This window comes from Austrofundulus limnaeus, unplaced genomic scaffold, assembly GCF_001266775.1.
Source record: "Austrofundulus limnaeus strain Quisiro unplaced genomic scaffold, Austrofundulus_limnaeus-1.0 Scaffold10, whole genome shotgun sequence".
NCBI classification, from domain to species: Eukaryota; Metazoa; Chordata; class Actinopteri; order Cyprinodontiformes; family Rivulidae; genus Austrofundulus; species Austrofundulus limnaeus.
Genome location: NW_013952412.1, coordinates 3075538 through 3090772, shown reverse-complemented (window position 1 = coordinate 3090772; position 15235 = coordinate 3075538). Strand labels below are relative to the sequence as shown.

At 36.1% G+C, this 15235-nt stretch overlaps 3 protein-coding genes across 3 annotated transcripts in view; 2 read left to right on the top strand and 1 right to left on the bottom strand.

Moving 5' to 3' along the window:
- chs1 (chitin synthase 1) overlaps positions 1-2774 on the top strand; it is a 22956-nt gene extending 20182 nt beyond the window's left edge. Inside the window, exon 35 of the mRNA XM_014001860.1 lies at positions 821-2774. Coding sequence (XP_013857314.1) covers positions 821-889 — 69 coding nt within the window. The 3' untranslated portion in view covers positions 890-2774. The remainder of the gene's footprint in view (positions 1-820) is intronic.
- ddx21 (DEAD (Asp-Glu-Ala-Asp) box helicase 21) lies at positions 2660-10288 on the bottom strand. Its single transcript, XM_014001861.1, has 16 exons — positions 10127-10288; positions 9207-9437; positions 8866-9003; positions 8621-8696; positions 7909-8087; positions 7683-7800; positions 7346-7531; positions 7037-7182; positions 6674-6823; positions 6096-6257; positions 5716-5835; positions 5142-5215; positions 4799-4958; positions 4153-4287; positions 3830-3874; positions 2660-3691 (listed from the first exon to the last, which is right to left on the bottom strand). The coding sequence occupies exons 1-16, from the start codon at positions 10208-10210 to the stop codon at positions 3425-3427; spliced, it is 2271 nt and encodes a 756-aa protein (XP_013857315.1). The 5' UTR covers positions 10211-10288; the 3' UTR covers positions 2660-3424.
- Positions 10289-11847: 1559 nt separating this feature from the next.
- The window catches only part of mpc1 (mitochondrial pyruvate carrier 1), a gene marked incomplete in the record, with an annotated part of 3643 nt that continues 255 nt past the window's right edge, over positions 11848-15235 (top strand). The window contains 5 exon segments of the mRNA XM_014001859.1: positions 11848-12034; positions 12922-12925; positions 13119-13215; positions 13532-13664; positions 14518-15149. Of these exon segments, the coding sequence (XP_013857313.1) occupies positions 11964-12034; positions 12922-12925; positions 13119-13215; positions 13532-13664; positions 14518-14539 (327 nt within the window).

The following is a 15235-nucleotide window of genomic DNA, read 5'->3' as shown; positions in this document are numbered from 1 at the left end:
CACACACACACACACACACACACACACACACACACACACACACACACACACACACAGATATATAAGTACTGTATACCATATACATAAACAAGTAATTACTGTTTATTAATGTAAAAAATCATTTAAATAAATGCTTTATAATAAACAGTAATTTTCACAGCCAAAAATGTTTGTGGTATTGGATCATAAAAGCTGACAGTGTGTGCCTCTGAGTGGAGGTTTAACAAAAAAAAAAAAAAAAAAAAAACCTTCAACTCAATAATAAGTTTTTAAAGGATAACCAAAAACTGTAGAACAATTGAAACAAGAAAGTAAAATTGTTGTCAGCAAATAAATTTTGGTACTTCAACTAAATAAAATAATAATAATAAAATAAAATCTTAATAGAGCCTTGTCCAAAACATACATTAAATTCCTGTCATCTGCTGTGGTCATTCCATGACCTACACTATAATCAAGTGGAGATGAGGTTAAAATATAACTGTGTTTGCTGCCTTCAGGCAGTAAAATCTGAAAAAACTACGATAACATCTCAGTAAAATCAACAAACATAAAACTTTTTGTAAAGAGATATGTTTCCAATGAGCAATAAATTTTTTCAGAAGGTTTTATACCCAAATCAGTACTTAACTTGTTTATATAATAGAAATACCATCGATTTGAATCATTTCATTTGTGCTAACTGCATAAAAAGATCCACACACGATGAGGAAATATTTAAACGTAGCACCGCTCGTGTGCAGTGAAATTGATTGGAAATGTCAATGTACTTGTAAAAGTGACCCATGAGATCTTTTAATTCTGCGTCTTTGTACAACAGGAGAACGAACAGGAAGAGTTGACCATGGAGAATATGTACGCCCTTTCTATCACCACCGAGGACTTGTAACCTGCTGCAACATGAGAAACTAAATATTCTCTTACAACCAACAACTTTCTGCCTCTAAAGCTTGACTCCTTTCTGCCTTTACAACACACCAATTGTATTTTTCATCATTACATTCACAGGTTAAAATGTCCTCATTTTATTTGTGTATAAAGCCACACTTCAACACAGGAAATAAAAAACTTTTCATCTATTCTGCAGCGGTTGTTTTGCCTCACGGAGATTTAATTGTAATCAATTTGTGAAGGCAAAATGGCACAAGGGAAATCAGGTTTTATAGATTTAAAATGCTTTGTTTGGCAATGCAAAATGAGAAGGTAGGAGTAGGTCTTAACACATCAGTGGTGAGAGTGCAGTTTAAATGAGTGTTTTATCTAAATGTGTTTGTGTTTTAAGATTTGTATTTATTTTGTTTGTATGGATAAAAGTGTCATTTTAGTCTGATAGAGGATGTTGCAGATTCTGCATTCCACTTTAAAGTAAAAACAAAATTAGTTTCACTGAAAATCAGTGTCATCTGTATTTTTATTTTTTGTCATGTATGTGCAACATTGTTAAATGACTCACAATAATGGGTTAAAMCTTAATGTGCTGAAATGCTCCTCAGAATCAATGACAGTACAGTACATTAAATATTTACATTCTTTGTTGTGCATTTCATAGAGTACTTTCAAGTTAACRTTGCATTATATTGATGTAATTATGACTGCTGATCATGTCAATGCACTTTACACAAAGCGAGAAATTTATATTAACCTAAACTAGAAATTCTGTAAAATAAAATAATTTAATTGTATTTGTGAAATGAACTGTATGGTGAAATAAAGTKTCTGCATATAAAGGAASTGAATGTTTTTAAAGGGTGCATRCCTTGCTTTTAAACCTTCWTTTTCACATTTAAATCTTTCTGTTGGGGTTTATATAAAGAGGGAACTGTAATGTTTTGGTCTGAACTCATTGCTGTAGCTCCACAGGCCCCTCTTTCACCTCTGTTCTGAGGCGCATTCAAGAGCGACTCGTTTTGACGCTGTCTCTTTAAATGCAAACGAGGCCCTTCGTCCCACTCCAGCCTGTTCAGCCATTTTTGTAGTTTGACAGCAGAGATATGATCAGACACAGAAACGTATTTACAAAAAGATGTCAACAAAATACTTGCTCATCCAGCCTTACATGTTAAGAGTCTRACCCAGAGCAAGAGGATGATGAAGATGAGGAACCTGCAGAAAATCGGTAAGCCGGAAGTCTATGGTTTTGTTTAGCAGTTCTGCAGCAAATTATGTGATGTTATTGTTCAGAAAACAACAGGGACTAGATAAAACTGAACACAAAATAAAGAATTTAATAATCCATGCAGCACTTYGGACGAAATTTAGATTTTCGGCACTCAAGCACACAGCAAAGCATATTTAAGGGCTAAAAAAGTGGATTTTGCATATATACCTTCTATTACCAAACTTAAGATTTTAAGGTCTGATGCACAAACCTTAAACCTATTTCAATTCTAGCTCATTTTATTACAATAAAAAACAAGATTTCTAACTTTACATGTCACATAAGAGAAATATCGTCTCATTTCTTTTATTTAGTAGCATTAAAGAAATATTTCATTAGCATTTAGTTCTGTCAGTCTGGCAAAATCCAACTTACACAACACTACCATTTATAAAACCTCACTTTTGATCTCGGTCACTCTGACCAGCAGGGTCTTAAACACATCAGGGTCCTGATCGCAGACTGCTCAGTTTGACATCTCTGAAAAGATTAAACACAACATGAGTTGGGTATTTTTTTAATGAAGGAGTCATTTCATTCAAACGAATGAAGGCAAAACACAGTTATTAAATGAGGCAATTGCAAAGCAATTATCCAATGTATATTTGAGGAGAGGTTTCAGCTGATGACCAGGCAGTAATCTGACAGTGAGCACTTTGGAAAAGTTATAACCTCCAAGGAGGTTATGTTTTCTGTCGTGTCCGTCTGTCTGTGAGCATTACTCAACAACGGATCGATTGATTTTYATGAATTTTTTACCAMAGGTGGGTATTGGCCAAAGGAACACACCATTAAATTTTGGTGACGATCTGGAATTTTTTGAAGGATTCTTCACAGCGCTCCAAGTGCTTCTATTTCATTGCTCTTTTAGTGCAAAACAAGTACAGAACACCTAATATGATGGAGACACACAGAGTTGATCTAACAAACTCAAACTAGAATCAGGTAATAAATGTCAATTTTACCTGTTAATTAGGTTATCTGTCTTTATTAACAAACGCTCGAGTCTGATTACTGCTGCTGTTCCCCAAACACCCAGTTTAAAAAAGGTAAATACTAAAAAATCCCAAGGGCGACACATTCCAATCCTAATTTGTTGACCGTGTTGTCACACGTTAGCTTTAGTAACAGGCAGGTTTACAAAACTTTATGACGTGAAGATATTCAGGGTTTGGCATTAAAATGTTTTATTCAGATTTGTTCTGTGGAACAGCAGGGAAGAGTCGTTCCAAAGACTGCAGGTCAAAGGCAGGTGATACTGATGCTTCAGTAATCAAAAGCTTGGCTGAAAGTCCGTTTCTGTCCTCCTCTGTTGTTTCCATATCCACCTCTACCTCCACCACCTCGGTGCCCACTGCTACGGAAACCATTTCCTCCAAAACCCCTCCCCCTGCCGCCTCTGGACCCCCCTCTGTTGCCACGGTTGCCGCCGCCAAAACCTCTTTCGCCAAGGTTACCGAGCTGCTTCTCCTCCAGCTCTGGGAGCTCCGTGGCTACAGTCAGCTGCCAGCGGCGGCTGTCCTGCCACTTCTCCTGTGGAAGGAGTATGMAAAGAAAGAAGAGTTTTAGAAGAACTGCAAATTACATTTAAAACATCTCAATCTTTTCAGCATCACTTTCATTTAATCGTTTATTACTGAAGGTATGAAAGATGATGGCTCCTGTTCTCACCTGGATCTCTTTGACTTTATCAGCTGGAACATCAAAACAAACTCCCTATTACAAACAAGAAGAACAAACTGATTAATTCTGTCAGAAGAAAAGATGTCAAACAAGAAGAAAATCTTACATCTTTTTCTCAAATGATTCTAGACCTAATGCARATAATAAAGTTTACAGTATACTGTTATTTTAATTTAAAAAATCATTGCTTTTTTTGGATTTTGTTTAATTTTAAATGTCTCACTGCAACTCTTTTAGACAACTRAACTGTCCTCAGATATGGTCAAGGTTTATATTTGACCCACGTTGTGCACAATCGTGTGTGTACTTACGTTTCTGCCTTTCAGGAAGGTCATCCTGTGAACCTGGTTTTCAAACTCCTCTCCAAGCTGTTCTTTGATGGTTCTCCAAGCGTAACCAAGATTATGCATTTCCTGAGAGCACAGCAGCTGTATAGTGGTGTAACCCTGCAAAAACACATTAAATGTTTGGTAAGAACTGCAACTGTTCATGTAGAAAAGGCACAGATTTGCACTGTTTTATGGGAGCATAGAGGTGCAGGACAAAGTCCTGCAGTCATGATGCTGAGTGGCTGTCGGAGCAATGCTGTGATATGATTTTGCTTCAGTTTTCAAGAAGCCTCTCAAGAATCTAGTAGAGAATCTTCAAAATTATTTGAATAAAAATAAAATAAAATAAAAAGATATGCTTGTTTAATTTGATTGAGTTTTGGTTGGGGGGGGGGTAACTTCGCAAATGTTCAAGAATAAGACGTTCCAGATTTGAAGGGTTAAATAAAAAGGCTTAATATAAAAAAAAGATCTGAAAACTTCCAATACATAAAACAAATACTGCTCAACATCATTGCATTTCTATTGTACAAGTGCAACAATAAGGTGTTGTACATATTAAAAAGGGGGTTACGAGTCTTTGCTTTACTACAGTTATTGTTGTGTTTGTGGTGCAGATGAAGCTTACAGCATCAGAGCTGAGCAGTGATCTCATCTCCAGACTTGTGGCTCCAGAAATATGGGCCAGAGCAGCAGCCAGTGCATCTACTGCTCCTCTCTCTTCAATCAGCTTCTCAGCCGATTGTCTGAAGTAGTCAATAGCTGTGACTGGAACAGAGTCTAGGTACCTGGATGCAACAACAAATAAAAAGTGGGGGGAAAAAACAGTTAAAAAAGAAAATGTTTGTCACYGACTAATATATATGATGACCTAGAAATAATCACAAACGACATTATGAAAAACAAACGTGCATTAAAGGCTGAAGATTTACAAACAGAAATAAATAAAACATGTTTAACAAGTTTCTTACTTGACTGCATCTTTGCTCGATGACTTGATGATTTCATTTGCGGTTGGAACACCCACTCGCCTGAATGTGATGCCCTGGACAAAATACCAATTCAAATTTATTTTTATCAATGAAAATAAGTGAACAGAACTACAAGCTACAGCGCAAGTTATGCTACTAATCTGCAGAAAACACAAAAAGTAGATGATAAAAAAGTATTTTTTACCTGTGTTGCTGTTTAATAAATGAACAAAATTCAGAGGAAGCTAGATGGAGTCCAGCAATTACAAWTTCTACATTTCTGCTGCTGCTCCACAGATTGTGAGCATACTTGGAGATTTAAAACTCACTAGTATCAGCTCATAATAACCACCAAGCCWAAACACAGGACATAGTAGCAACAGGTCCATAATAAAAAGGAAAAGCTACCCTTCATTAATTCAGTTATTGAATCTCAAAGCTAAAACATGCAAATGAACCAAGAAAAGCTTTGAACTACAAATTTAGGAGCTGGGTTTAAATCCACCATTTTCATTCTGTTAAATTAAATCTAAATAGTATATTAGTATTATTTAGTATTTAGAAAAACACCTACTGCTTTGTGCTCTACGTAACGCAGCAGRTCCTCTTCTCTCCTTTGATAGAAACAGATGCAGACACCGGTCCGGCCTGCGCGGCCTGTTCGTCCTGAACGATGGATGTATGATTCTACGTCCTGACAACAACCGGMCATGTCAAGGTCAAGGCAACAGATTTAAGTTTCACATTCTGAACAACACTGGAAATTAAGCTTGCATCCATTTATTATACTTTTTTTTCCATTACTTTCTAACTGCAGAAATGCTCATTTAATAAAATTGTATGAAATTAATACCTTTATCAAATATCAGAAAACRTTTACAGTATTAATCTAAAGTAAATTAGCAGATAAATATCCTATAACTGTTAAAATAACCGTTAAATAGTAAAAATTACCTTAGGAGGAGAACACTGGACCACCAGGTCTACTTCTGGGATGTCTAATCCACGAGCTGCAACATTTGTGGCAACCAGAACTTCAAAGGCTCCATTCCTGAAGCCCTTCAGGGTCACCTCCCTCTGTTTCTGTGGAATATCYCCATGAAGGGACTGGGCATTCTAAAAACATTGCAATAAAATAAAATTAAAAAAAGAAGTGAACAATAAAATAATGACAACATCTATGATTTAAAACTTGAACACTGTTGGGGTGAAGTTATGTGWTACAAGAAATGTAACCAATCCTTGCAAAACGAGTCACAATGAGGAATTGTTTGATATAAAGTAGTTATTACTCACAAATTCCCTAAAAATATGGTGATAATTACCTGGCTATGAACAAGCTCATTTGTTTACAAGAGTGCACGTTAAAAAAATTAATAAATTTTTATTGGTCTGGGATGCTCACTCTGACTTCTGCCAACACAGGTCATAAATATTTATCGCTTTACAAACTGAAGATTAAAACGTGACGTGAACTGGCTATTTATTGCGTTGTACTGTGCTGTAATATGTATTTGAAGGTGTGTTTATACCTGTTTAATGGATTCATTCAAGGAAAGTTCAGTGGCCTCTTTTTTTGTCTCACAGAAGACGATGGTCTTGCCGTGGCTGCCGCTGTAAACCTGGATCACATCTCCAATCACTGCTGCACGCTGGGACCAGTGACAGGCTATGGCCAGATGCTACAGAAGATAGGAATGAAAAATAGAAAGTGAACAAACGAACCAAAAAAAATGTCTTTTTTTTGTTCAACTAGTCTGATTTTTATTGGTACTACATTTAAATAATACTTGTTTGAATGATGTCAAACAGCCAATTTGATGGCTAAAKCATTAGTGGTAACATTTCTGAGCTGCACCCCCTCCATACCCTGTTCTTCTTCTTCTTCCACTTACTTCGACGGTTGTTGCAGCTTTTTGTGTTTTCTTGCCAATCAAGTCAATATGCTTGCACCCAGGTCTCATGTATTTCTTGGCCACATCATACACCCAGGGGGGGCAGGTGGCCGAAAACAGAAGAGTCTGTGGGTTAGCGGTGCCGTCTAAAAAGGAGAGACACAAGCCGACCTTAATAACTTTAAACAAATAACCACTAAACCAATCATTTAATCCACTTATACCTGTGTGTGACTACCAAACCAAAAATACTGTATACATAGATATATAGGCTCTACTCTCACTACTATATTTGTTGATGTTATTTACCTTTCTTGTACGATGAACTCAAAATCTCTTCAACTTGTTCTGCAAATCCCATGTCCAACATTTGGTCTACTTCATCCAGAACGACGTGATTTAATTCAGAGAGGTTGAGTTTATTGTTCTGGAGGTGATCTTTAATCCGACCAGGAGTTCCAACCAAAATATCAATTCCACTGCGTATGGAATCGACTAAAGAGAAATAGACAAGAATTATTATTAAAGGAAGAAATACTCAGTTATTTGTGACAAACTATTATAGACAGATATTTACAGCCAACTGAGCTCATTAAAAACTAATTTAACTGAAACGTTTTCATGGATTTTTTTGTGTAGGACTTACTTTGAGGTTTGTATGAGCTGCCTCCATAAAAACAGCATATGGTCAGTCTCTTGATGATGTCTTTGAAGTCCTTTGCGACCTGGATAGCCAACTCTCTGGTAGGAGTCAGCACCAGTACCTACAGAGACACAAACAAACAAAAAAAGAAAGAAAGCCCCTTAAAACCACTGACAAACCCAACTGTGAGACCCTGAGTGGTGCCGTCTTAAGAGTAATRGGTTAGTACCTTAGGAGGCCGGCCTCTGCTCCTCACTCCTGAATCTTTCTGGAGCTTTTCCACCAACGGTATGGCGAAGGARAAAGTCTTTCCTGTTCCTGTGCGGGCTTGTGCAATTACATCCTCTCCGTCATATACAGGATTAAATGYCTTTACCTGAATGTCAAACAAGTAGGTGACTCCCCGAGCTGAAGGAGAGAGGGAAAGGTAACAAAATGAGTTCTCTAGCAAACCCTAAAAAAAAAAAAAACCTAAAACTTGTGTAGCACTGTGAAGGACACTTCCAAGACACATTAAGTCGACTGATTCAAAATATTTTTTCATGCTATAACAAAACGTAGGTGCAAAGATAGATGGTCCCTTTTTATACAAGATATGAAATCAACTCAGTCATGCTTATTTTATTTGATGGTCAACGCAGTGCAACTCTTATTCTAGCTAAAAAAAAGTACCAAAATTGGAACGAATTGGAAAAAACATGTTTGAGAGAAGGTTGTGTCAAATTAGCTTACAACCTAAGAATTTAAAGTGGGGCAATATAAACTTGTTTAACTTTCACTTGTTTATTCACATCATTCATATCAGAGACTTTGTTGAGAGTTAAAAATATTAAAACATTACACATTTAAAGGTGGTTTATGTGTTAAAGCTGTTTTCTTTCTCAAACCCTAGTTCTAAACGGGGAAAAAAAATTACAATATTCCGTAAATGTGATGTTTACCTTTCAGTTTGTCGATGGTGACTTGAGAGATTCTGAAGTTGGAGAACGCCCCTTCTCTCTGCTCAGGTGTCAGCTCCTAAATAAGAAACAAATGTAATCAATACTTCTCTCTCTGCTCGCACCCAGGTCTCGTCTCATCCACAGAACAGATGTAAACCTTTGTCGCAATCATTCAKTCAAAAATTACAAGACATCTCATTTACATAAACATTCCATTTTGTCTATTACATATCGTCTTGTCTTACATTTTCTCGTTCACTGTCACTGGCTGAGTCATCACTGGACTGGGATGGTGTCTGGATTGGGGTTTGAGCTGGTGTGTTMGGGGTGGAATGTTCATTGATTGTAGCCTCGGTGTCTGCCTTCTTTTGTTTCTTGGTTTTCTAGAGCCCCAAGAGAAATAAATTTATGTTACATTAAGAGGCATTAGAAAGATGCTCAAGACAGAGAGTACATTATTTCAGTTTTAATATGGCTACAACTTTACTTTTGATTCTAATCATCACAATCATCATAGTGTTAGTGTATAAAAMGTATAAACAAAACCCACTCTGTAACCTATAATTCAGATGAACACGACACTTACATCATTTGCTTCCTTTTTCTTCTTGGTTTTCTGCTTTGGAGTCTCAACACCATTGCAGTTCCCATTCATGTCAGTGGTCTCATCTATGTGGCCATTGACTTGGTCCGCTGCCAGCTTGTCTTTTTTCTTTTTCTTTTTCGGTGCAGGAGGGTCACAGCCTGCATCTTCCTGCTCTTCAAGCTCCTGCTGCTGTTTCTTTTTCCTGCCCTCCTTCTTGGTCTTGTTCTTTATCTGGAAGTGTTGGGGGCGGGGCGGGGGGTATTTACACAACTATTAACTTATCATCAAACAGGATATCGGATTATTATTTTCTAATTTTGCTATTATCACTTTTTTGCAACATTTACCTCCATATTATCTTTATTAATTTGTAAATGTATGAACAAATGCAACTACTAACGCAAAAACAAAACAAACAAAATTACAGTCCTTGTGTTGTCTTTACCGCAAAAACAAAGTTAAAAAAATGTTTTGTCATCCGTTATACAAGACGGACTGTTTTATATAATCATGTTGGCTATGGGCACAGTTTAATTTTAAAACGGATATACGCAAATATAAAATCTATCTTCGGGTTCCATGTTTTATTTATCAGCTGAAGGCCAGACCATATGATCATCTACGTCAGCTAGGCTAACAAGCTAACAGCAAAACATGTGCTAACACCAAATAAGACATGAATTACTGCTCTAAGCTATAGGAAACCAACAGTTGTGTACAATAATTTAGTTGTAAATGTTTATCTTGCTTTTAGTTTCACAGCGACGTGATTGTTTTTAAGGCAGTTTGGCTAGCGCACAGTTTCTGTCRGGTTAGCCCAGGCAGCCACATGTTGTCAAACATGGAGGAGCCGCAACCGGCTGAGAACTTTAAACTCGCGTTTGTGTCCCGTTCGGGTCGGCCCGACTCACAACACTCACCTTTAAGGTCGTAGCCTCCGTCACAGTGTCCACAGCTTCATCCATGAATTGATCCTCGCTTTCAAATTTAATTTTTGACGGCATTACTCAAGACTGATGGAAACCCTCGGCGTGGACACACAGGCTAACCCACGGGCACGCGGATGGAAAGGAACGCGAAAGGCAGTCGCGCGCGATTACGCGTTCACGAGCTTTGGGACACCTTTTTCTTCTTCTTCTTCATATTTTTTTATTGGCAGTTGGCAAACAACTTGTGGTGTGCATTACCGCCACCTACTAGAATGGAGTGTGAGTCAAAATGCTGTATTGTCTGTATTGATTATTACTTTGACTATTTTTGTACTTGTGTTTGTTAAATTCTTTTCCTTACTTACTTAAAAAACGTATAATAATATTCTGTTAACTAACTTTGTTTTCTTGAAGAATATAATTAAAAGTTAATTATTTTGCTTCCTGAATCTTTCTGTAATAAATTTGATAAATTGAATGTTTCTTTAATTGTTCTAAATTCCTCCATCATGTCTCTTCTCTGTCTCTCATATCTTTTACTATTATATGTTCTATTGTTTCTATCATTCCACAATGTTGGCTGTTTCCATCTTCATGTTTTTTTATTATAAAGAGAGTAAGTCCAGTGTGTCCCATTCTCAATCTAATTAATAATCTCTCTTCCTTTCTGTTTCTCCTAGTTACTCTCATTTCTCCCACTTTCCTTTGGATCTTACAAAACCATCTTCCTTTGTTTTCTTCTCTCTGCCACTTTTCCTTGATTTTTTGTTTGACCAAACATTTTGCCTCAGATTTACTTATATTGATTGTGAAGTTGATTTGTCCTGTTGTTGCCCTTTTTGTTGCCCTATCTGCTGCTTCATTTCCCTCCACCCCAACGTGTGCTGGTACCCATATGAAATGTGAATGTTATTTCTAACATCATCTGTATTCTGAATAATGTTTGCTGTATTTCTAATCATATGTCCGGTCTGCTTTCTGAATGGCTGCTCTGTAAATTACAAGTGCTGAGCTTGAATCTGAACAGATTAATGTTCTTAATGGTACCTCCTCTACCCACTGTACTGCTAATAATATTGCTGACATTTCCTCGGTGTATACTGACTGTCCATTTGTGATTCTTTTAGCTTGTTTTATATGAATTTCTGGTATTATTATTATTGCTATTCCTATTTTACCTGTTGAGTCTTTTGATGCATCAGTATAAATTTGAACATAACTATTGATCTATATGTTTCTGAAKAGTTAAAAATTAATCCTTTATCRTTTTTTTCCTTCATTATTGTAAAATCAACTTTTGCATTTGGTAATATCACGGTGGTATTGTTGGTAATGGTACTGGACTTATTGATATGTTGATTAATTTAATCTCTTCTACATTTTTTTTTCAATCACCCACCCAAAGCTTCTATTTAATTTATTTTTTCTCTTTTTCCCAACATGGTTTTAAAATATCTAATGTTGGATGATCCAGGTTAGCACAAAGAGAATCGCTAAAATGAGTGTTTAGTGACATTACATGTATCTGGATGATGAGCTAAACTCTGCGAGAAAATATCCTCCTCTCTTTTTTTATTTTTTTATTTTTTTAACTTATTTTCATATAAATAATCCATCCAGACGAGGGCAGTAGTGCGTGTCCAATCAACGATCCAGCTGCCTTTAAAACAAACAGAAGAAGGATTTGCGACAGTATCGTAAAGCGCTGATGTTTTCGTTAGTTGGGAATTTGACCAGTCGTCCTCTGAGCTTACGGCATACAGTCGCCCTTTWGTCATCTAAGTTTTATTCTTCTCTAAAACGAATATTAGCTTAACTGTAATAAACTATGGCAGGAACACTTGCACGTAAAGCTATTGACTACCTTAGGAGCAAAGAGTTCAGGGATTATTTGATGAGGTACGTATGAAGGCTACCACCAGAATGCTCGTGACGCTACCGGTTATATTTTCTGTTCTGTTTTATCTTCATTCTAATTCAATTACYTTACATAATTATGCACTTTTGTGTTTGCGTTTGGTTACGGTTTTTGTAATCCGAGTCTAATCTCTGCAGATTTTCAAGGACGCCATATTGTACTCTCTGTACCTTGTTGAACTTGTTTGTTTAGAAAATGTAAAGGRCAGGGAGTCTGTGGAGAAATTCTTMACTTTTTTTAACCTATTCTCAGTTATATTAAAAATGTATTTCAAAACAATTAGCTAACTTAAAGTGCGTCATAGCCTCTTTGGATAAAAACTATACGTCTAAAAACAATTGTGTTCTTGATGGTGCCCTTCAGTATAATCTGACTTCATATTAATTTGTAAGCTGATAGAAAACTATGTTGCTTCTTAGCATATTGTCATTTGTTAATGTRGACTTGTTGCGATGACAAGCTACGTACGTACCTAAAATCTGGAGTAAAGGGGGAAAATAGGACATTTGTGATGCAAGAAGTGGTCTTTGTTTGTTTTTGATACGCAACATGATGCTTGTTTTGTGATGAAAGGTTTTGTTAATAAAGTTTCAAAAGACCAAAGTGGTTTGGAAATTATAACTTTCCCAACTTATCGTGTAATTCAATACAATTCTAATATATCTTATGTCTTATATACATTGTGTAACCACTTGATGTAATCAAGGGCTTATGTTTTGTTTCTTTTTGTTATTAATGAATTTCCTCTTGACACATTTTCTCACGTTATTTTTATTTGCTGTGAGCTTGCTGGATTTTGCAATCCTTAACTGTTGTGTTTTTTTCTCTTCTTTGTGGCGCCAAACATGAAAATATACATATGAAACAGCACGGTACGTCCTAATTCTATCCTATCTTTCTTTCTTTTTTTGTAATTAGTCTTTCACAAGTAGTGGTATTCTTTAACAGAACTGTAATTATATCAAATWATTATTATTTTTTGTATCATGTTTAAATGTGTGAATCACGACATAATGTTTTGTGATATTGTACCGTGAAACTTATACTTCTGTTCTACTTTTGCAGCATTTCTGGGGTCCAGTAGCAAACTGGGGTCTTCCAATTGCTGCCATCTCAGATATGAAGAAGAGCCCTGAAATTATCAGTGGCAGAATGACCTTTGGTAAGGCAAATAAACGCACAAACAGATCCAATCAGATGCACACAGGATTGCTCACCTTGAAATATTACATTTTGAACAGACTGAAACAAGTCCAGTTTWAGGGAAATAACTGTGATCTATTTTGTTTTAATACAAAACATCACATTGTTTACAAAAAAACCTTGGTACAGTCAATTAAATGTGATCTTGAGAAGGTTGTCTGACAGGTTTATTATTACACAAAAAAGCTTTAGTAAACTGTATGTGCCAAAAAAAGAAAAGAAAAGCAGTACCGTACTTATAAACCTTTCCTTGTGTTTTATTTTCCTCCTCCCAGCTCTGTGCTGTTACTCACTGCTCTTCATGAGGTTCGCCTACAAGGTTCAGCCACGTAACTGGCTTCTGTTCGCTTGCCATATTACCAATGAATCAGCACAACTAATCCAGGGAACTCGACTCATCAAATACAAGTGAGAGTTGCTCTGTTTTATATTTCTAATGTTACTGTAAAAAAATCTGTTTCAATAAAATGCTGCATGGGAAAATAATTCCCACTTCTTCAGAGTTGTAAATATGGCTTACTGTTTTAATTATTTGTTTAGAGGAATAGTAAGACGGTTGTTGACAGTTTTCTATTCTATTTTTACCAAAACARTTATATTRAATCATGTGTCAAACTCAAGGCCTGCAGGCCAAATGTGGCCAGTCATGTCCGTTTTAGAGCTTCAAAGATGTATTAATGTCTTAAAATGAGTGCATGCTACTTTTAAGCCAGCGTTGACGATAAAAAAATAATGCATGTCAACTGTTTAACCTGCAAAATGACGTCTGAAGTTTTGCCAACTATTTTTGCTACAGCCTTGTTTTACTGGAAATGTATGACTTGTAACTGGGAAGTGAGAGTTTCTAGTTGCAGGTAATACATAAGTGGACAAGTAATAATAACTGAAACACCCCTGCAATGGGAATTCCYTGTCAGAAAATGGAAGTAACTCTGACTACCCAAGTTCAAAATTCAAGTTAATTCAATTCACCACAACTCATCATTGAGTAAAGCTGTTACTTGTACGTTTGCTAGTTTTTCATATGTGTAGTACTTTTCAGTGTTTATAAGAGGACATGTTAAAATGCTGTTTCAATGCACAAAATACCACACAGAGCTCAGTTATTGTTAGTAATGCTCAGCTGTMGCAGTGAGACAAATCATGACATTTCGTGTTTAGTCAAAGTCAAACACGACACCACTGTATTAATGTATTTTTTATTGTGAAAAAAGCAATTGAAATCTTAAAATGTATTGTTGTTTTTTTTGTTTTGTTTCAGTCTAGAGAAGAAGTCATCTTAGTGATGGAAGGATATGGACAACTGCAGAATTCTCCTTCTTCTATAATCTACAAAATCTAAGCAATGGAGCTCACTCATCTAAACATTTGACAAGCACTAAAATTGTTACACCTAACAGGTTTTTTTTAAATGAAAATGCCATGAAATGGATCACTGTTAAGTTTTAGCCTCTTTAGTTACACAGAAGATAAAAATCTTGAGCGTCTCTTCAATAAACTTGATCGCTGTGATTTTATTTAGATTTGTTCTTGTGACAAAATGTAAATTGTGCAAGCCAGAGCAACAGATGCCTTGTGTACAGGTCAGCAGCTGTTCTACACTTTGAAAAAAGATTCATTTGTTCTTTGTGAATCATATCATTAAAGGTCATCAGCACTGATTTTTGATTCCATCATATCATGCTGTGAAATTTGTATTTCAGACAAACATTACAATTTTTATGAAACAGTTTTTTGTGTTTATAAGAGGACATGTTAAAATGCTGTTTTATGCACAAAAACAAGACATTGTGTATACATGAATAAGGCTTCAGTTTGGCATCTAAATTGCTGTAAGGGGTGATGAAAGTTAAAACTGATATTTTTGAGCAAATAAATCCCTCTTTTGATATATATATATATACACACACATAAATAACGTGGAGTGAGACGTGGGGCTGCAGTCTGTATTCAAATGAAAGCCCTGACGGTGACATCAC